This window comes from Ursus arctos, unplaced genomic scaffold (assembly GCF_023065955.2).
Source record: "Ursus arctos isolate Adak ecotype North America unplaced genomic scaffold, UrsArc2.0 scaffold_37, whole genome shotgun sequence".
NCBI classification, from domain to species: Eukaryota; Metazoa; Chordata; class Mammalia; order Carnivora; family Ursidae; genus Ursus; species Ursus arctos.
Window position 1 is genome coordinate 12,593,741 of NW_026623053.1, and position 23,511 is coordinate 12,617,251.

At 36.4% G+C, this 23,511-nt stretch overlaps 1 protein-coding gene across 13 annotated transcripts in view; it reads right to left on the minus strand.

Annotated features, from left to right (window-relative positions):
- Positions 1 to 23,511, minus strand: part of HEATR5A (HEAT repeat containing 5A) — a 106,979-nt gene that overhangs the window by 9,483 nt on the left and 73,985 nt on the right. For 11 of the 13 annotated variants that reach the window (XM_026513554.4, XM_044389446.3, XM_057306459.1 and 8 more), the window contains 11 exons: positions 21,048 to 21,287; positions 19,367 to 19,548; positions 17,945 to 18,013; positions 15,676 to 15,855; positions 13,671 to 13,893; positions 11,952 to 12,200; positions 9,376 to 9,503; positions 8,353 to 8,500; positions 6,701 to 6,973; positions 4,929 to 5,153; positions 85 to 239 (listed from right to left, as the gene is read on the minus strand). In XM_026513554.4, the coding sequence (XP_026369339.2) occupies positions 85 to 239; positions 4,929 to 5,153; positions 6,701 to 6,973; positions 8,353 to 8,500; positions 9,376 to 9,503; positions 11,952 to 12,200; positions 13,671 to 13,893; positions 15,676 to 15,855; positions 17,945 to 18,013; positions 19,367 to 19,548; positions 21,048 to 21,287 (2,072 nt within the window). The remainder of the gene's footprint in view (positions 1 to 84; positions 240 to 4,928; positions 5,154 to 6,700; positions 6,974 to 8,352; positions 8,501 to 9,375; positions 9,504 to 11,951; positions 12,201 to 13,670; positions 13,894 to 15,675; positions 15,856 to 17,944; positions 18,014 to 19,366; positions 19,549 to 21,047; positions 21,288 to 23,511) is intronic. The other 2 variants (XM_048222383.2, XM_044389450.3) reach the window with 1 other exon arrangement.

A 23,511-nucleotide genomic window follows, 5' to 3' on the forward strand; every position in this document is an offset into this window, starting at 1 on the left:
GGAGCCAATAAAATCACAAAGAAAAGTTTTACAAAAGCCTAAACATATTCCTATTACAAACATCTCTCTACTAAAGACACTTACCACAGGATCTTTTATCTCAAGAGTAGCCTTAAATTTCTCAATACAGCGCTTCTGAAGGCATGGGATGGTAGTAACTTCTGGACTGGTAGACAAAATAAATACTGTGATAGCAGTAAGTAGACTGATTTCATCAAGTTCTGGATGTGTTCCATCTACTAAAGAGAAATGATCTATGAGAAACATCCCAAGATTGCCGTATTTATTGTTTTATGTGTCTGTGTGAAGATGCCTCTAGTTTGACAGTAACAATTTCTTTTGTGTACACAACAGTTACAGACAATAAACACTAATGGACTGATTTTAAGAATCCTGGAAAATGCTGTAGGTTTTAAATTGTACATTGTAAGTAATTCTAAAGCCAAAAATTACCAAAGTAATTATACTCTTTATAGGCAGACATCAGTAAATATATATGTATATTTACTAGGAATATACATTTACTAGTTGTGTGACCTTGGACATTGAACCCCATTTTTAGTTTTCTCATTTATAAGATGGAAATATTAACAGTACTTAAATTTATAAAGTTAAGAGGATTAAATGAGTTATTCATGTAAGGCATTTGAATAGCATGTTGCACGTGCACTCAACACGGGTTAGCTATTTTTGTTGTGAAACAGATCAGAAATGCGTGTACAACTGATTTTTCTTTGTTAGGATTAAGGTATTCACATTTTGATAATACAACTGTCAAGTGAAAATACCTTAGTGCTTTGATTATATATAACCATTTGTTAACAATACAAAAAAACCCTGAAAATACTGCATGGGCCACAATCATTTGAAGGAATTTTCTATTAGATATAATTCTCCTTCATTTCCCCCATATTTACCTTCAGAATCTCATTCAATAATTTTAATGAACCTGCTGTGAAAACTCAATGTTATCTGAAAAGGAAAAGGGGTTGCAAATTCGACTCATGAAACTGTGTATGAATGGATTACTATTTATGAAGAAATGATATACAGGGATCCAGATAATAGCTTTGCTAACATTCATTCAACAAGTATTTAAGAAACAGCACTCTTTTTGGCACTGAGAATATAATTTTCAGAAGATATAGTGTACATCAGGAAGTAAATAAAGAATTTAATTTCAGTCACAAGGTCTATAAATATAAAAAATACATTAAAAGATAAAAGAAAGTTGGGGCTCCTGGCTGGCTCAACTGGTAGAGCATGTGACATTGATATCAGGATCATGAATTTGAGCCCCATGTTGGGTGCAGAGATTACTTAAATAAGTATATAAGTTTTTTTTTTAAAGTAGGCTCCATACCCAGCATGGAGCCCAATGTGGGAACTGAACTCATAACCCCGAGATCAAGACCTGAGCTAAGAGATCAAGAGTCAGACGCCCACCCAACTGAGCCACCGAGGCACAAATAAGTAAATAAAGTTTAAAAAAAAAAAAAAAAAAAAAGAAAGGAAAGCAACCCAGTAGTTGCTACACTAGGGGGTCAGAGAAAGCCTTGAGATTTAGTATCTTAACTGACGCTTGAGAGACAGTAATGAAATAGTGACAGAAATGAAAGCAAAATATTATGGATGAGTGGGATTTTATAAAAATAATTTGAATAATTTTAAAGTAAAAAAGGTACATGGGTCAACATTTAAAATGATGACAGATTATCAGTATTTTATATATATTAAATATTTAATCCATATAACAGCACCATGAAATGGGCACTCTTATTTCTTCCATTTTATGGATGAGGAACAGAAATGTAGTCACTTGCCTAAGTCACACAATTAGTAAGGCAGATGGTTTGATTCCAGAGAGCATACTGTTAATCATGATGCTACACTGCTTCCCAAACAGTTGTTATTTTCAGTCATTCATGACAACTTGAAACTACAACATAGTCAGCTAGTCTGTTTAGTAAAAATGTCTTTTTATTTTCAGCAGGATAAAGTTCTCCTGGGTTCCTCTTCCCACTTCTTTTAAAATTCCCTATTTCCCCTACCCCTGCCTAAACTCCCATCCTCTTTTACCTAGCATAAATGCAAGTTTCCCTTAGCATTAGCCCCATGGAGAGGCCTCTGTGGTAAGGAAGCGAAGCCTCCTGCTAATAGCCAGCAAGAGACTGAAGACTTTCTGAGAGCCATGAGTGAGTCATCTTGGAAATGGATCTTCTAGCTGTAGCCCTGGCCAACATCTTAACAGTAACCTCATGAGTGAAAACTACTCACCTATGATGCTCCAAATTCCTGACCCACAAACCATCAGATAATAAATGTTTGTTGTTTTAAACTACTAAGTTTTCAGGCAATTTGTTATACAGAAAATGGTTTACCTGTGATCATCAGCTCCTGCTTTAATTTCTCTCAGGAGCTAATCTAAATCCTCACAGTCCTAACCTTATTCTCTCCACATATTTGTGGTGTGTTATGGAAGAGGCAAGCTCTTTGTGACTCTAATCAGAAAAACTAATACCTATTACTTCCCATCTTTACCTCCTTTTCTTCCCTCCCATGGCACAGGTTAATCCCTCTAAATGTACTATGAATTTTATTTCTTCCCGCTTAGAAGGGGACATTGCTTCCTAATATTTCCAAATCCAATCTTATCTCTACCTTTCCCCCCCCATAAGCACAAATTCATGCTAGAGTTTCATCTTAAAAAAAATTCCTTGCCCATATACTTTCCTTCAGCTTTCTTTTCTTCTTGTTGAGAGGAGTCTATTCTCGATCCTTACTTTTCCTTACCTTCCATTTACACTATATTTACACTGTTGACCATGCTCTCACCATTAAAACTCTTTTCTTTGGCTTCTGTGACTGCATTCTCTCCTGAATCTCCTCCCATCTTGCTTCATAAACTCAATTTGGGTGATTTTATCCATCTCATAGGTTACACTGGTAACTTTCCAATACACATAGTCTAAAATCACCTGTAGTTCAGATTACTTTCTCGAACTCCACACCTCGACATATTAGCTCCACTTGATTATCTGAAGGGCATTTCAAACTTAACTCATTATATTCCCCTGAAAATGTTCACTTGGGAATTTCTGTTAATGGCACTATGAGGGCTCAGTCAATGTACCCTTTCATTCCTAAGCCAACTATCAGTAAATTCTGTTAATACATGCTTAACATTTTATTTTTAACATTTTACTCTTTATCCTTACGCTATCTTACTTCCAAGAATCTTTTCTTTTCTATAGCTGCCACAGTGATTCTTCAGAAATCCAAGTCCTGTAACTTTACTACCCTTCTTAAAACCCTTCAGTGATTCCACATGCACATTAAAAGCAGTCCAAATTACAAACTACGCAAACCCTCCATAATCTGGCCCCATGTACAGTTCAACTTCATCTCTTTAATAATCACTATTCATCACCCTCCTCCACCTCTTCCTTTAACCCCACATTCTTTCATTATTCTACTTGCTATCCCCAAATATACCCTGCTATTTAGGTCCACAGATGAATGATCAAAATGTGCCTAGAACCCATTTCTATGATGTCCATGTGGAAAATGCTTTCTGATTCTATAAGAAATTGACTCTTCTGAAAAGCCTCTTGTGGTAGATATAGAGCTGTACCACTGAGATCCCCTTCATGGGGGAAGGTGCTGCCCAGCCATGGGGAGTATGGTCAGCTTAGCTCCCTTAGGGTTTGGCCTCAGCTAGAGTTGCCTTGACTTAGATCACATCCTTCCTGGGGTAGCCCACATCTGAGGATAAAGTACAGTCCTTTTCTATCCCATGTGAGGCACTCATACGGGCAATCTGCAGAGCTCCCAACTGCTGGGGGCTTGCATTGGAGTCTGACTTCCTCTTTTGCCCAATATTACTTTCCCCTACTCCCTTCAGATGTTTTTCCTTAATAAATCTCTTGCTCCCCAAACTCTATCTCAGCAAGAGCTTCCAGAGAACCCTACCTGTTACACCCTGCCTGATTCACTCAAACAGAGTGGATTACTCTCATTTTTTAACAGTCTCTCTCTCTTTTTTTTTTTTTTTACTATATTTAGAAATGCAGTGATAATTAAGACATTACTGCTGCCTTAAAGCATATAACAATTTATAGATACCAGACTCCACCAGACTCTCAACTTTGGACACAAAGTAGGTGGTCAATAAATGCTGATTCAATTAAAACCTTTATACCATTTGAAAGAGAATATGGTGAACTGTGACATTTATAAACAGAACAAGGAAGGCAGGGATAATCTATAATATGTCTAAGGACTTTTTACAATCACCATAACGTTATGTTGAAAATAAGAACTATACAACAATAACAAGAGCAAAACAAATTTTAATGGATACAGAACATAATACTGGCTATCAATTATTGATCTCTGCCAGATAATAAGTGAGATGTTTTCCATATATCATGTTCCTGTTCTAACAATTTCCTGTAACACAATACCCTTATTTTGTTAATGAGAAAACTAAGGCTCAGAGAAGTTGAGTAACCTAGCTAGCCAGTTAGCTAGTAAGTGGTGGAATGAGGATATAAACCCGATCAATCTTATTTTAGATTTATAATGCATAACTTACATACTTTTTGATATACTGTATTAAAAGGTTCTGTCAGCTAGTTACGGATCATACTATATTTGTAAATTAATATTAACATTTGAAGGTCTCTCACTGTCAACTTAATAATATACAGGCTGCCAGTTATTTAACTTCATTAAAGAGTAAAGATACTAAAATGAGAACATAGATGTTTCTATCTATTTTATATATATTCTCTGAACACATATGTAGTGAATATGGGCCCCTCTAGGTGCGAATGCCAAATATGATAAATTAAAATAGCTTATTCTCAAAAAAAATCCCTCTTGCTTTTTACAACATACTAAACAATCCAATCAGCTTTAATTACCTGGATCCCAATAGTCAAGTACTGTTGTTAAAGCACTACGGAGGAGGTCAGTCCACGCAGTGTGGCTCTTTTCTGCTCTGGCCATGGGAGAAGACAATATTCCTTTCAGAGCCTGTAGGGAAGCTGCAACAGTTGAAGATAACTGGCCCCCAGGTAACTTCACAGCAGTTTGTCTGAGGACCCCAATTGTAAGGTACAATATAGTAGGGAGAATTGAGATGCTTCCTGTAAGACACATTTTTAAAAATACTCTATGTTTCAGTCTATACATATAGTTCCTAAAAAGAAATCATCAATGAGTGAGACAATGTCAAAAATGTCTAGCTTTTAGACATTTTTCATAAAGGATTATAACTATTAAGATAATTTAGGTAGTGTTAAGATTTTTAAGACTGCATTAAATTTTGGTTATAATTGAAAATGTTATTTAAATTGTGTTCCTACTAGTATGTTTTGTATCTTTTGCTATCTTATTTTATTTGGTAGCTGACAAATGGTGATTTTTATTTTTTAGTGTGATCGAATATAGACAACACAAAATTTGCAATTTTAACCATTTTAAAGTGAACAATTCAGTGGCATTAAGTACATTCACAATGTAGTACAACCATCACTGCTATCCACTTGAATTTATTTTATATCAAACTCTTTTTTCTAAGGAATTTGTAAAATCCACCCAGTACAAATTATTAAAAATTTCATGGCCACTAAGGAGTTGAAAAGGCGGTTATGTTTAAAATGAGAGACTAAAATGGTAAATTTATTACTCCTAGAAGCTTACTCAACAAAACTCTTATGGTGTATTTTTATCCCAAATCGTCTGCTAGTCGCTTTTTCTGCCATTCTTGCTGCAAGGAATAAGGAATATAGGTTTTAAATCAAAGCTAAAAATCATGTTAAAAGATAGCACATATGTTGGTCAAGACATATTTAAGCAAAAATATGCTTATCAATTAAGAAATCTATTAAGTACGGAGTACCTATTATATATGAAATTTCTTAAAGGGTACAGTATCTCATTGGAAACAAGACATATGTGTTTGTATATATGTTTATCTTTTTGATATGTAATAACATATTACAGATAATGCCTCTATATGATGCATAAAACTTATCTACATATAGAAGCAACATTATACGCACAGATAGATGCATATACACATGAAAAAACAAAACTCTTTATGTGCCACAGTTTTTAGGGAAGCATTTATAGATAACATAGGCCTGGATATGAACTTCAAAGGAAGGCAAAATTTTAAAAAAGAAGGGATGGGCCACTTCAGATCAAGTAACACCATGGACAATAGGGATAAGCATGAAGGATCCTAGGTTAAAGATTCACACAGAAGGAATCAGGAGGAGGTAGTGATTCAGCAGAGCCCTATGGATCTTAAATGCTCTATTAGAAATATGGACTTGATTCCAAATTGATGACAAACTTGTCATCACCAAGATAGGGAAAGTCCATTAGGTATTTTATACAAAAAATGCCCAAGAGCTAAATCACTGCCACTGACAGGTTAAAAATACTGTCAACTTTTGCAAAAAAGAACATTGTTGACAGTACGTGGTATCTATTTACCCTCACCCTTTCAGTAAAACAAATTACTAGAATGCAATGTTAATCATAAAGGATTAAAAACATTACCCACCAAACCTTTGAGTCAGCATTAGTTTAATGAGAAAAGGATTGGCAACCATTACCTCCTTTATTTATTAAAACCATTTCTCTCCCTCCAGGTCAAGTAAAGCAATCAAATACCACAGCATACCTTCAGGAGAGCACACGGCAGGAAGTTCAGAGAGGATAACTAACGCAGCTGACACCAATCTACTTCCATCTTCCGACAGCATCTGTGGCTTTGTAGCTTTTACTCCTGGGCTGCCTGTCAACTTAGGATTTAGTTCTGGAAGCTGTCTAACTAGAATGCATACACATAATTCCAGTGTTGCAAAAACCAAAGATTTCCCAGGCACAAGTCCTCCTGTGTCCTTTCCCTCTCCAAACTCTGGCAGGGTTTCCTTTTCAGCAGCCCCATCATCAACTAAAAGACAGAAAGAACAGTGTTGAATAAACACTTTATGTTTGCTTTGCTTTGGGTAGATGGCAATTTAGTTCATTTCTGTTGTAGGTAAAACATTTAAATGGCTGAAGTCCTGGGTGTTAAAGACTGAAAGATAAAGTTAAGGAGGTAAAAGGAGTTGTCTTTCTTACGACTACTTATTGCAGTGGATCAGAAGAAATCCTTGGTAACCCTCTCAGTTTTAAAATAATTGTCTGGTTAACACCTTGCTGTTAAGAATGTGAACCTGAGGGGCGCCTGGGTGGCACAGCGGTTAACCGTCTGCCTTCGGCTCAGGGCGTGATCCCAGCATTGTGGGATCGAGCCCCACATCAGGCTCCTCCGCTATGAGCCTGCTTCTTCCTCTCCCACTCCCCCTGCTTGTGTTCCCTCTCTCACTGGCTGTCTCTCTCTCTGTCAATTAAATAAATAAAAAATCTTAAAAAAAAAAAAAAAAAAAGACTGTGAACCTGAGATCGAGCCCCATGACATGCTCCTTGCTCAGTGGAGAGCCTGCTTCTCCCTCTCCCGCTCCCCCTGTGCTTGCTCTCTTTCTCTCTCTCTCAAATAAATAAATAAAATCTTAAAAAAAAAAAAAAGAAAAAAGAATGTGAACCTGATAAGTCCAGCTCCAGCGCCTACCTTGTACTCTTAAGTATAGAAAATGGTGGGCAGAAACTAAGAACTGAGGTCCCTGATGTTTTTTAAGAAACTGACATGCCTGTTCAGGATTCCCTGCCTCTGGGGCTTCTTTTAGATGACAGAACAAGTCCTTGTGTTTTAAATCCACTGTCAGATTGAGTTTCCTGTTACATGTAGTCAAATGTAATATTAAATGATAAACTCAATACCAAATTAGACTTATAAACAAGCAATTTAATCACTTTGCAAAACATAAGTCATTAAAAAATTGTCAGTAGTTATGGTATACTTGGTTGGCCCGTCAGTGGAGCATAAAGCTCGATCTCTGGGTTGTGAGTTCGAGCCCCAGCGCTGGGTGTAGGGATTACTTAAAATAAAGAAAACTTAAAAAAAAAAATTGTTAGTAGTTCTTCCATGTACGTTGGTATACACTCACAGCTAAGGTAAGTACTCAACCCCTATAAGGGATTTTTTCTCCCCTTCCAGGATTTTGTTAAATTCTCATTTTCCCAAGGAATACCTTAGCTACTAACAAAATCCAAGCTAACATGCAGAGGTGGATAAAAGGACTGAAAGCCATACCTAGAGAGGTTTCATTTATACTACACACAAAACATTATTAGAACAACACAGACATGTAAGAATACTTAAAAAAAAGTCATGCTGATTAATTTGATTACAATAATAGGATTAATTTTGCATTATGGGTTAACATTTACCTTCTGCACTTCGTCTTTTCTCCTTGACATGTTCCTGAGCTGCACAGATAATCTGTCTTACCACTTCAAGTGAAGCCAATTGAATAGAAGGTGATTCTCGGGTCAAAATTACTCGATGTAGTACATTCAACAACTCGATGCCCAAGTCCTATCATAGAAAACATTTAGGGGAAACTGTATTGGAAATCACATACTTTCTTTTTTAAAAATACCAGTATTAAATGCCATGAAAAAATTCAAAAAGAGATTAACAAATTGCTCACGAAAAATAAAGGTGTAGGTACAATAAAGTTAGGTAACACTTGTTCCACTTTAAATTGACTCCAGATTCGTTTTTGTCCAGTCTTGCAGGAGATGGCTCTATGACAAAAGATTGTTTCACACACATCCTAAAACGGGAAAATGGAAAGGGAAACTTCCAAAGCCAGGTGAGAAATCTGGCTGAAAGAATACAAGCACTGCCATCTAGTCTTCCAGATCACAGTGATCCTACTATCATGGTCACAACTGGGTCTGATGTTAGTGTCTGACTCCACCTATAGGAGAGCTAGTAATCTCTTTAAAAACCAGGAAGGAGAACTCAGCCAACAGGAATACTCTGTAATAGACCTAACTACATGAACCAAGTAGATACTTTTGGGGAAATGGAATAGAAGATACAGATGTATATGAAGAACAGGGCACAATGAAGCAGAAAAATAAAAAGAAGGAATTCCACACGTAACTAGTAGCTACTCTACTGGCCACTTCAATACGGTGCCTTCCCCTCATTGCTGAAAGTTTGACTGAAGAGCTGCTATACTGAGTGGTTAACAGCAGAAACAGAAAGTGGCAGTCAGAGGCATGACTGCTCCTGGGTCAGCAGAGTTGCTGTCAGCATTCCAGTCCGAGAGATCAAGTCATGCAGCAGTTTAGTTTTCTTTTACTTCTCTGTGTTCATCTTCTGTTTGCTGTAGTAACCTGAACATGTTTTTATTCCTGTTCCTTGAAAACTACAGAAGCCTAACAAAAAACAAGAATCACCTGATCACTGCCAATTTTAGATCTGGGCCAAGGAACATCTAGAAGGGCCTGTAATGCATGTAAACAAGCAGTGATGCTTTCCATGGTTGCATCTGAGCGTAAGGAACAGAGAAATTCCACGCTGATTCCTGTAGAAAACAGAAAAAGAGGAGGCTTCTTTAAGATTCTTAGTTTTGAAGTTAAGGAATTCATTTTATCTTTAGGTTAGATATACAAATAAGCTTAGCAAAAAGGTAAAGTAAATAAACCACAATGAATTTAAGACTAAACAATTAAGTAATAAAGCAAGTCTTTCAGTCGTTTTTAACCACATGTATACGAAGAATAATCTCAATCATGCTTGTGCACTACTGCGTAGTTGCTATGAAATAGTTCAAGGGACGCCTGGGTGGCTCAGTCGTTAAGTGTCTGCCTTCGGCTCAGGGCGTGATCCCAGAGTCCTGGGATTGAGCCCCACATCAGGCTCCTCCATTGGGAGCCTGCTTCTTCCTCTCCCACTCCTCCGTTTGTGTTCCCTCTCTCACTGGCTGTCTCTCTCTCTCTGTCAAATAAATAAATAAAATCTTAAAAAAAAAAAAAAAGTTCAAAAATGCAAAAAATTACAATAAAATTGTATGAGAGAACTTAATGTGGAGAGTTTTTTATTTAAAAAAAATTTTTTTGGGGAGGCGCCTGGGTGGCTCAGTCGTTAAGTGTCTGCCTTCAGCTCAGGTCACGATCCCAGTGGCCTGGGATCGAGCCCCGCATCGGGCTCCTTGCTCAGGGAGGAGTCCGCTTCTCCCTCTCCAACTCCCCACTGCTTGTGTTCCCTCTCTCACTGCCTCTTGCTGTCAAGTAAATAAATAAAATCTTTAAAAAAAACCAAAAAACAAAAAAATTTTTTTTTTTTTTAAAGATTTTATTTATTTGACAGAGAGAGACAGCCAGCGAGAGAGGGAACACAAGCAAGGGGAGTGGGAGAGGAAGAAGCAGGCTCATAGCAGAGGAGCCTGATGTGGGGCTCGATCCCGTAACGCCGGGATCACGCCCTGAGCCGAAGGCAGACGCTTAACCGCTGTGCCACCCAGGCGCCCCAAAAAACAAAAATTTTTTTTAAGTAGGACCCACGCAGGGCTTGAACTCATGACCCTGAGATTAAGAGCTGCATGCTCTACCAACTGAGCCAGCCAGGTGCCCCAATATGTAGAGTTTTATAACTTCATTCTTACTTAAATTTATTGAGTGATTATCATGGATCAAGCACTGCATCTTTACATATACCATTTCATTTCATTCTCACATTACCTGAGGAAGTAGGTACTTTTTTTTTTTTTTTTTTTAGATTTTTATTTTTAAGTAATCTTTACACCCAACATGGGGCTCGAACTTACAACCCTGAGATCAAGAGTTGCATGCTCCATAGTATTATTAACACTCTTTTTGACAGGGAGATGAGCACATACAGCTTACATTATTTAATTTGCTCAAGGTCAGTTACAGCGGGGTACATGAAGAATCTAAAATGAGGTAGTCAAATTGCACAGCTTATGCTCATAGTAACTGCTATCCTTCAATCGGTAAGTTTGTTTTTAAAAAGCTCTTGTCTCAAGGCAAATGGAAACAAAATTTTCATATGCCCAAGAATATAGGAAATGTGGTCATGTCTGGCCCGAGAAAGAATGACAACAGAAGCTCTACTAACCATAAACCTTAATTTAATCATTTATCTTTGTAACCCTTATATTTCATTTAATCAATAATTTCTTTATAGGTAATGCTCTAATGGGTTGTTTTCTAAGAACCAGATAAAATATGAAAAACATTTATTTCATTTATTCTAGAAACTCACTCTATTTTAGAAAGATATTTTACTTTAAAAATGAAGTTCCAGGAAAGCCAAAGAATGGGTTAAACTTGATAACCTAAAAATCTCATCTCTTTGACCTTCAGTATTTGCTTGCAATTCTGTACCTTTGAGTATACTTTCTTGAACCTTGCAATCCTTGAGAACGCAGGTAGGAGGTGGGGGGGGGCATACAGGTGGACCCCCCTCAGTATATTGGTATTTTTTAATATATAGAGAAAGAAATTTAAAAAATTTATAGACACCACATGAATCTTTTAAAAATCGTGTGGAAAAAAACCAGGATTATCTTACAATTTCTTTTTTTTTCTTTTTCAAGATTTTATTTATTTATTTGACGGAGAGAGAGAGACAGACAGTGAGAGAGGGAACACAGCAGGGGAGTGGGAGAGGAAGAAGCAGGCTCCCAGCGGAGGAGCCCGATGTGGGACTCGATCCCAGAACGCCGGGATCACGCCCTGAGCCAAAGGCAGATGCTTAACGACTGCGCCACCCAGGCGCCCCTATCTTACAATTTCTATATTTCATTCAACATGATATGATGCTGAAGCCAGCTTGTAATGGGATTCCAGACTTACTGAAATCTGCAATTTTGTAAAATGTATACAAGTTTACTCAGTTACATCAAGTTTATCACTAACACCTAACAAAGATGAGATAATAACCACCAAGAGCTGATAGGCAGTAAGGCACAATTCAGGAAAAACTCTGGGTTGGAAGCTCTTTTACTGACCTAAAATAAGATGGAATCTATCAGTGCAGACATCCTCAGGGGACTTTACCGTAGCCCCAGATGATGAACCCTGACACATGGAAGTTGGTGTGACAGGTCTTGAGAGATGAGATGCTCCTTCATCCGGGTCAGCAACAACAAAGCCTGTGCTGGTAAGCCACAATGCTGTCGCATGCAGGATAAGCGCCCAGGAGTTATAATAATGCAATTTTGCATTTTCACTAGTCTCTGCTGTGTAGAAAGCACCACCTACAAAAAAGCAGAAGCAGTTTCAGGAGGAATAAAAGAGATTAGCTCCCACTACATTTTCTTTCTTCTGTGTTACAAGGTAACAGACCATTCCCATCATCCCAAAAGTTCCTTTAAGGAATTTATGTGATGCGTGTTTGGAACAAATACTGATAGCCATTTACCTACTTACAAGATTAACATTAACATTTTGCCTTTCTTAAATCACTTATTGGGGAAAAAAAAAGACCCTAAAACTTTGTTATACCATTAATTCTTATCCCTCCTTCTGTAACCACTTTCCTCAAGTCAGTGTGACTCACTCCCACAATAGATGTTTGTATTCATAATAGAGGTTTCACAATAGATGTTTGTATTCATAAATAATAGGTGCTATTTTGTGCTTAACTTTACTTAAACTGCACCATACTGTATGTAACCTTTTTGAACTTGTGTTTTTTCACCTAACTTTATGTTTTTGAAATTTACTTATGTTGATTTATATCTCTCATTCACTAGTAGCTGACATACTATGCCAATAAACCAGTTTATTCCCATTTTGATGCTACTGAAAAGTACAACGAACACTCCTATCTCTCTGTGTATAATTCCAGTTAAAATTCTAATAGAAGTTGGCAGGCTAACCTGAAATTCATATCAAAGAGGAAAAAAATGGCATTTTGGAACAGCATGAAGAACAAAAGTGGCTACCAAATATCCAAACCATAAAATGCAGATTAATAACTGACTACAAAATTAGATGCCTATCCCATTCACACACACAAAATCTAGCTGCACTAAAGCCCAAATTGTAAAGTACAATACTGTAGTGCTTCTAGGTCTTTATGATCTTAAAAACAACAACAACAACAACAACAACTTATCAGGTATTATACAAAACCACAAACCATAAAGGACTGATTACACTAATTTTAGAAAGATAAAAGAACAAGCTAAAGACTTGGGGGACACGAAATCACGAAGAATAACACTAAAACTAGATAAGGAATTAACAAATCAATAAAATCATGACAAATACCAAGTAGAAAATCGACAAGGTTATGGCTAGGTGACTGATGGAAGACGAAACTTAGCCCATAAACCTATGAAAAATGTCTTCAATCAACAAAATAACAAAATAAAACAATGAAAAACTATTTCATATCCACCTAATGGACAGAAATTATTAAGTATGACAACATATAATGGTAGAAGATCTAGTGAAACAGAAACATGCTGTTGGTGGGCATATAAATTGTTACAACTGCTTTGGAGAGCAATTTGGCGGCACCTTGTGAGGTAAGATGTGCATGCCTCATTACCTAGCTGGTCAACTTCAGGGTATCTACCCTGAAGCAATTCTCACATGCTTATTCTATAAATGGAAATTACTATGGCGAAAATGTTTCAGCTAAACATTACTTGCTAACGGATAAATTTTGAAGTTACTGTCACTCTAGGAATTATGTACATATTTTACAAACCCCTTACCTTCAACAGGAAGTTGGGAGGCAAATTCTGAAGGTAACGTTAAGAGAGCAAAATCCTGAAGCGCGGCAAGCCAGAGCCTACTCAGTGTGCCCAGGTCTGTGTGGACTAAGTCAAGCAGTCCATCGGACGAATATGACCCATTTCTGACACTCTCTTCTGAACAGGTGGTAGTCTTCAAAGGTTGTCTGTGGCTTTTGTGTCTTTCTACAGCAATTATGTAGACCTGTTACAGGGTTAATTTGTAAATTGGAAGATCTTGTACCCATTAATAAGGTGCTATAATATTTTTATCTCGCCAATGAGACAGACCTTACCTTTGAGCATACTGGACTTCAAAGGCACTCTGATACCAACAAGGTATCATGTAACCACACATAACAAATGGGGTAGAAAGATCCAAAAATATTCCCTTCAATAAGATGCATTGTGGATAGCAAATACTTGACAAATATGTTACCATTCTGCAGTTTTATATCCCTGACAGCTATAATTAAATGATCACAACATTCTTCTCAATAGCCCTATAATCCACCTCAACATATGACTTCAGGCACCCATTTCTGAACTGCAATAAGCTGAAATATGGAAAATATTTTCTTTCCAAGTTACTACCAAATCCCTACAAAAAGTTTACATAAATAGATTGAACAGGGACTGTTTATAGGACTATAGTATGTGGAAGTATTCAACACAGGATATAGCATGTACTACCTTTCTATCTACAACCCTAAAATTCAAAAAGCACTGAAAAGTAATTACAATCTGGTGGCAAACTTGACTGAATTTATACAAGGCCATTTTTAGTCTCTATTCAACATAGTGTGAATATTCAAACATTTTACTACAGATATATTAATGTGCTTAATTACAGATTCTATGGTATTGCCTCAGTTTCTTGGAGGGATACATGGAATATGTACTGTATTACTTTTCAAAAATTCCCCAAATTCTGAATTCTAAATAAATCTGGCTCCAAGGATTTTTAGATAGCAGATTACGGACCTCAATTACACGCAACCTATTGGTCAGTCATTATTTTTACTGAAGAGAAAATGGGAGGTAATGGGTAGAAGCAAGAGCCCAGGGATTCAAATTATTATAACACTACATAAGCAGAGAATTATTTATAAAATAGTTACAGAGATTAGAAAACTTGTTTGCTCTACTAAAAGCAAATATTTAAAAGCATACAAAGTTGACTATTAAAGATCATTAGTTACAGCTTACTAAATCTAGGCAGAACTACTTTCTAACCAAGGTTTGTCAAACCTAAATAATGACAAAAATAGAAAGACTCCAATCTTCAGGTTTTAATTTGCTTTAATGGAGGAAACGGCTTCTTACATATGGGTTAATCCTCTCACAGTTGCAATCTGAAACTATATATCTTCATTAAAATGATATATGAACTAAGGTTGGCCAAGTGTGGGAACTGTTGAAGCCCCAATAGTGGGTATATATGAGTGCATTATATTACTCTATCTACTTTCATATATGCTCACACATTCTCAATGTAAACTTAAAAATTATGTATCTTTCTTCCTGATTAGAAAAGTAGATAAAGTTAATCATTTCCCTATAATATTTCATTAATTTTGGAAAAGAAAATGACTATTATTTAACATTCAAAAGCCATTCTATGAAAGAACACTAAAAAAACCCACTAAGGTATGTGTACAGAATTGATAGAACATACAAGCAAACCCACATTTCCAAAATTCAGATTTCAATAAAAGTTGATTTCTCATTATTTAGTCTCTCTGGCTCATGGCTGCCCCTGCTTAAAGTAGCAGATAACAGACAGTAAAGAATATTACAGAATGCTTGGCTAAAAAAAAAAAAAAAAAAAAGAAATCAATGAGCATATAAAGAATCTCATGTTAAAAATATTCTGTTAACCTTAAAAACGGACTTAGTTCTGTTTTAAATATTTAATTTCAGTTTATAGCCTATGGTGTTTATTAACAACTTCCGAAATTCCAGTTATAAACGTAGAAGCACTAACCTCTGCCCAGGCTTTCAGCACAGCTAAGATCTCCATGGTAGAAGCACTTTCATTATATAAGTGACTCAGAGCCTCTTTTCCAGCCTGTATTTTTGTTAATGAGGAAACAAGCAACTGATGAACTCTTCGGAGATCATTAAGGTCACTTACAACTCCACTTGCAATCCAGGCACTGCAAACCTGTTTTTTAAGAAAATCAAAAGTTACATATAAAAATTATAGACCCCTCCTCTGTGAGCTCAGCAGAGCTAACCATATCTCAGGAATCTAGACACTGAAATCATCTTCCTATCAGGAAACCCAATGGATGCTGCTGATAATGCCAGTCAAATGGCAGCATTTCAAGAGTGAACAAAGTCTAATTAAGGTTGAAGCAAGGAAACCAGTGCTAATAAGTATATAAATCAAAGAATTTCAGATGTTATTAATATGGAAAAATGAAGCCATGAAAGGTACCACTTTCATAAATGTTTGGACTGACATTTGAATTAAATCTTCAATCTTGATTATTTCAGCTTACTATTTTAAAAGCAGACGTTGTATGGTTGATTAGTGTTAACTGTTGAAAGATAAAGAACTTAACATTTAAAACCCCAATGAAGATTTTATTTTGAAAATAAGATATTGAAAGTATTTTAAAACAAAACATCATTAATAATTCTCCAATGCAGTTTGCTCAATTATCAGAGGCTGTCTGGTTTTCTTGGATGTCACAGTATTTCTCTTTTTCTAGAGAAAATTAATTTTTCCTCTTCCATCTATTTCTTCAGTTCCTGTCTCATTTCACAAGATTTTAATGGCTTAAAGCAAGAACACAAATAATGAAGTGATAATAATCAGAGACTCAGCAAAACATTATTTATTTGAGAAACAGAGCGAGAGAGAGCAAGAGAGAGTGCGTGGGGGGGAGGGGAAGAGGGGGAGAGTCTTAAGCAGACTCCATGCAGTATGGAGGCCAAAGTGTGGCTCAATCTCATGACCCTGAGATCATAACTGGAGCCAAAACCAAGAGTTGGATGCTTAATGAACTGTGCCACCCAGGTGCCCTCGGTACAACATTTAATACAGTTCTTTGAATATTCACGGTACCAAACATATCCTAAATACAAGTGAATAAAAGAAAGTTGAAAGAATGGTCTAAATTTAGTTTATTTCATTATGTTTATAAATCACTTCAATTCAAGCCAGTTCTGCTTTTAATTATTGCAGGTCATTTAGGGCTGCATATTGAGTGTCTGACAGTCATCCCTAGAAAAGTTAACTTTACAATGATATATTATAATGGCTCTTAGGGGCATCTGGGTGGCTCAGTGGATTAAGCTTCTGACTTCGGCTCAGGTCATGATCTCAGGGTCCTGGGATTGAGCCCCACGTAGGGCTCACCACTAAATGGGGAGTCTGTTTCTCCCTCTCCCTCTGCCCTCCCTCCCCGCCATTCATGCTCACTTGTGCTCTCTCTTTTTCTTTCAAATAAATAAAATTTTAAAAAACAAAACAAGACAAAAAAATACATTATAATGGCTTAGATACATGAAAAAATGCTCAGTCTCACTTGAAACATAAATCTGAAACTATTCTAAGATACCCTTTTCACCCCATCACATAGAACAAAAACCTAAAAGTTTGACAACTTACAGTGTTAAGACTGGGGGACAACAGGTATTTGCATACAGTGCTGGGAGTAGTTTAAATTGGTAAACCCCAACAATATATTCTTCATACCAGCAATTCAATCTTGCAGAGTTTACCTCACAGATACACCTGTACCCAGTAAAGTGACCTGTTTGGAAAGTCATTTACTGCAGCAATATTTGTAATAGCAAAAAATGAAAAAAACCTATATACCCATCACTGGTTAAATAAATTATGACATATTCAACAATGGATTACCATGCAGTTACACGAAAGGAAGGAGAATTCTCTTAATTTAAAAAGTAAAGGAAAAGGAGCAGCTGAGATTAATGGTTAGACGACTATAATGTAGAACCCTTGGTATCAAATATTAACTGGAGATTGCCTCCTAAGAGGGGGTTTTACTTCTCAAACTTTTTCTATTTATTTATTTATAAAGATTTTATTTATTTGAGAGAGAGAGAGATTGAAAGAACAAGTGGGAGGAGGGGCAGAGGGAGAAGCAGACTCCCTGTAGAGCAGGGAGCCCAACGCTGGACTCGATCCCAGGACCCTGGGATCATGACCTGAGTGGAAGGCAGATGCTAAACTGACTGAGCCACCCAGGTGTCCAATCTTTGTCCTTTTAACCATTTACCTGACATGCTTTGGCAATGACATCAGGTGGTGTCTCTGAAGTGAAGGCTGGCCTAAGTGCTGCTCCTACCTGGCAACAAATGATATGAAATATCAAGCGTCAATAAGAAAGACAGCACAAACTCTTTCTCTTTTTAATATTATTTTAAAATTATTTGTTTATAATAGGTATTCCAGACACCTGTTGTTTCTGCCTGTCCAGTATAACTTCTTTTAGATAAGAGCACCTCCATTTTGAGAGAGATCCTTCTCTCTCACCCACTCTTTGCGCGTGTTGTTGCTACGGAGATGAGAGCACTGCCTGACTCCAGGGACCCAAGTGGGGGTAATAAAAGGTCTCCTGAAGACGTTTGCTGGGAGTACTGGGACAGAAACACCGTCTCTTTTTAAGACAGGGTGCTAAGAGAGCCACTTGGAGAGAGAGCAAACCTGAGAATAAAGCCAGTGCAGAAGAAAGGAGAACCAACTGAGATTCTTGAAAACAACTTTCCTTTTCAGCTTAAGTGAGCTGTAATCATATTTCTAACATTTGTAATTTTTTTTAAAGCAAGTTCTATGCCCAATGTGAGGCTTGAACTCACGATTCTGAGATCAAGAGTCCCATGCTCTACACACTGAGCACCCCTCATTTGCAATTTTATGAGGGCTAAAAATATAAGAGCTCCCCCTAAGTTGAATTTAATATTTCATTCTAATACGGTAGTTCTATGTAACTCCTATCCCTTCCTTTCGGTTTCTCCCAGAGCATACATGGGCATTTCCTGCTGGGAAGATTTGATGGAGACAGCTAGCTAACTGGTGAACTGCTCCTGTCTCCCTAACTGCTACCCAACAGAAGCTGCCTCTGAATCATAAGGAGAGGTAGGGAAGGATGAATGCTGCTGGAGGATTACATGGGATGTGTGTGATGGAATATGCAATGATTCTATTATCTTCCTTGTTCTTCCTACATTGCTCAGTGCAACCAGTGAAACAGCAGTTAAAAAGATTACAGAACCAGTAATAGGAGCCTGAATTCTTGTCTAAGCTGAGAGAAAAAAAAGGTTACATTTATTCCAGGAGTGATGATTTTAAGATAAAACATGCACATAACCCAAATGAAATATTTAATGATTCTGTGTTCTCTTAAGAATACTCAGATATTTTGTAAAGAATTTAATTAGCAATGTCCTTTATCCCCCCCAAATTACCAGAAGGTTTTAATTATTAACCTGTAACCTTACAAAAGACCTGTTTTATGTACCACTTCACTTTCACTTGAAGATTTCTTCTTCAAACATATTTTTCTATATACTGATTATACTGGTGATATATTAGCAGAGACATATACTCATTTACGTATTAAAAAGTGGCATGCCAATTAGTTTCACAGACTTTTTATCCCTCTTTTTATTTAAAAATAAAGCTCTCAGAAAGTGCTTACATTGGCTTGATACTGTTCCAGAATCACATGACCTGGAAACTCTGGTTCTGGAATAGATGCAAATCGCCGAATAACAACTAACAGTGTTTCAAGGCCAGAAAGACGGAGCTGGTCACTGTGATCCGTGGCAGCCATAAAGGCCATGCGAATTAAGTCGGCAAGATGCAGCACCAAAAAGTCATCTACAAGATTAAAAAAAATCTTATAAAGGAAAAGCATATGCTGGAGCTAAGATTTACGTTAAATGATCATTTCTCCTCCTTATAATTTCAGACTTTTCTAGACTTTCTTTAAATACCTCTGATTTGATTTACCGTTTCACTGTACTGTTTGTTAAAAACAGACTTTAAAGCTGGATTTGCTGCACTACTACAAATAATCACACACAAAAATCTCCCAAGGCAAACAATTATGCAGCTATTCAAAAACCAAAGACAAAATTAGCATCCTTTAAAAGAGTGCTAACAGTACCTTCAATAAAAACTTTTTCAGACTTTCTGGTAAAAGCACGTTAGAAGGTATTTAGGAAACTTTGGGTGTTGATGAATTAAGCACTAATTAAACAGCAAAACAATAACTATGTCAAGTTGAAGCTGAAAGATAAAAACATAGTTTTATGTGGTTCTTTATATGGACTAGATTATGTTATTTCTGTATGTCTTAGCACACATACAAATGATAGGAATTAAAAAAAATTGTAGCTATAAAATTATAAATGAGAATTCCTTTCATTCCTACAATATATTCTTTGGTACAATAATTCTACTTGGGAGAGACATAGGCCAATCACAACAATATTCCAACAATAAAATGTTCAGGGGTACAACTAACCTTTACTTAAAATATACCTGGGTCTAATTTTAATAAAAATGCTATACGTCACAATGAAGAAACAACTCATCTTAGTAAGTGCCAATTATAATTTTAATTGGGAAGAAAGGAATGAGTAAGCATCTATGAAACACTAATTTTATACCTATCAGTATCTAGAATGGTGCTCATCACAAAAAAAGAGACTCAATAAACACCTGCTTGAAAAATCATTAAAAGAGAGATACCTAATTCAAATTCCCACTTTGGCCATAGCAACATTTTGCTATATAATTCTTTTGTCTGATAGAAAATATACCTATGGCATTTGGATATGTGCACTGTGTCTTTGTACATAATGTGCTTAAATGAATTTTGAAAATTAGACATCAAACCGTAGTATGTACCCATACCCCCTTTAGGTACAAACAATAAAACTGAACAATAAAAGGTCAAAATGACCTTGCAAGCAGGTTTACTTTACACTGTGATAGGCTCTAATGTTTTCTGGGTAATATTCATGAAACCAAAATCATCTATAAGCAAAATTACTCTAAGTTGTAATTCAGAAAATAAATTTTGGGAGTAAGCTAATGCATGTGCTACTTTCCAAGAATGTGATTATTTTCTATAAACTTAAGTCATGCACAAGTCCATTAAACAAAAATGAATGAAATTTAATTAAAAATGTGTATAAACATTAAAACTATGCTAGCTTTATAGCTTATACAAATATCACAGTCAAATTTCGTAACTGATTTGGAAGAACACAAAGTACTTTCTAGTTTTACTTCTTAAATTAATGTTAAAAACATAAGCAGACAACATTTCTATGTATATCCTTTGGTCTTTTCATTTTTATGCCACTTACTTCTCGAATCCCTTTTTCTCATTTCTTGTGCTAAAGCAATGTCAAAATGTGCGCTGTGTGCGTTCTCACACTGGTTAATTATCCTACAGACACATTCAGCAGCAAAGACTCTAGTAGCCCAACGGGGATTGGTAAACGGATATGATTTGTCATCATTTCTGGTGGTCAGAACTGAGGCATCATCTCCTTTATCTCCTTCCTCTTCTTGCATTGTATCCACACAAGTTACAGTTGTAAAATCTTTTATCAAGAGAGAATACATGTAATTACAATTAAATGTAAGATACATTTATAAAGGAACACAAATGACTTCAAATTCATACTAGAATTGTTGTTGATCAATCATACATCTTTAACAATGTAAAATAAGCATGTAAAATGTAAAACGATCACATCTAATAACTACAGACAACAGTGGTATCTAAAGAAATGCTCTAAGAAATGTTCCAGGTCAAAATGACAAAGTTGTTTGATTATATTCAAAGTGAAAAACCAAACATGATACTACAGACAGGATACTAAATACTAGGATAATTATCAGTCCCCTGTATGTAGACAGTTATGCTATTAAGTAAGCTCAACATTCTCTGATATGGAGCAGGTGGATTGCACTAGGGAGATGGTTTTAACACTAGAGTCTTGAACAGGTTTAAGGTTACTGAACCCATCGAAAATGTCTGAAAATATTTTTCTTAGGAGAGACTCATTGGTGTCATTTATAGTCTCATATTGGCATATTGGCCAGAGCCAGTGAGGAGTGAATCATTATTACTTTTTTAGACAGAGGGAGAGCGAGAGAGGGGGAGGGGCAGAGGGAGAGAGAGAATCCCAAGCAGGTTCCATGCTCAGTCAGCAGCACAGAGCCCAATGCAGGGCTGGATCTCAGGACCCTAAGATCATGACCTGAACCGGAATCAAGAATTGGATGCTCAACACACTGAGCCGGCCAGGTGCCCCATTTCCTCTTTATATTAACTGTTAACTTATTAACTCTGGTTAACTCGACTTAAAATGGAACTAATGCTATAAAAAAGCAACATTTTTCCCCTTAAATTACCTTGTATATCAATATATTTTGAATGTGTTATAAAAGCAAAGATGTCACAAAATTATGCCAAAGTCCTGTCTTAAGACTAAGATAATAAGCCAACAAAGACTGAAATGCATGTTTTCCTAAGAATGGATACAGCTGAACTACAAAGGATAAAGAACAAATGGTGAAATAAAATTGAACAAGCTCAAGGAATATGAATGTAAAATTAAAGAAAAATAGGTGAGACACCAGAAAAGTGTAATCAACCTATCAAGGCACATATAGATTTTCTTTCAAAGGAGAAGTCCTTGTAAGTTCTCAACTAGTGGATATAGAAGAGTCTTTTGACAAAGGTAAACATGTAGAACATAGTAGTTGAAAGAGGATATAAATCACTGGAAGGGAACAGGACTAAGGTAGACAGTGGTGAATGTAAGAAAAAAAAAGTTTTTGGGTTTTTTTAAAAAATATTTTTCCTTTCACATAATTCAGACAACAAATTAAATTATAAGGCTTGAGTAACTGAGTTTAAGAGCTACTGAAATACAAAGCTGGATTTTATTATTTTATTTTAAAGATTTTATTTATTTGAGAAAGAGAGAGAACGAGTGGGGGGGAGGAGCAGAGGGAGAGGGACAAGCAAACTGTGCTGAGCACAGAGCCAGATGCGGGGCTCGATCTCACAACCCTGAGGTCAGACTTGAGCAGAAATTAAGAGTGGCACACTTAACTGACTGAACCACCCAGGCACCCCAGAAGCTCAATTTTAAAGTAATGAAGGGAAAGGTCTGAATCCATCTGTGTGTATCTTTGGGCAAATTACCTAACCTTTCCAAGTCTTGTTTTCTCTTGTGTAAGATGGAATAATACTGCTTATTCATTGGATGGTTAAAGGATTAAATCAGATAAAGTATGTACAGTACCTGGAACAGAACTGATCTGTCTCCTTTCTTTATCTCATTTATTTTCTCTCTTACTCCAAAGATACAAATTTGAAAGACTCTAATATACTTTCTCACTAACAATTAAACTGACAAAGACAAAAGGGAAATAATACTGTTTTCTAACCCTGTTTGAAATCAACATTATTGAGTGTATAGAAACTCGGTTGCTCAAAATGTTGCAACTTTTGATGATTTTTCTATTAAGCTGATTTGATGCAGTCCTTCAAATATTATACATATGGGGGAGCCTGGGTGGCTCAGTTGGTTAAGCATCTGCCTTCGACTCAGGTCATGATCCTGGGGTCCTGGGATCAAGCCTCACATTGGGCTCCTTCTCCCTCTGCAGCTCCCCCTGCATATGCTCTGTCAAATAAATAAAATCTTTTAAAAAAAAATTATAGTACGAAAACAAACAACGGGGCTGCTCAAAGTCATGACATCACTTTTATAGTATAAATAACTAGTTTTTAGTTTGTTTTATACAGGG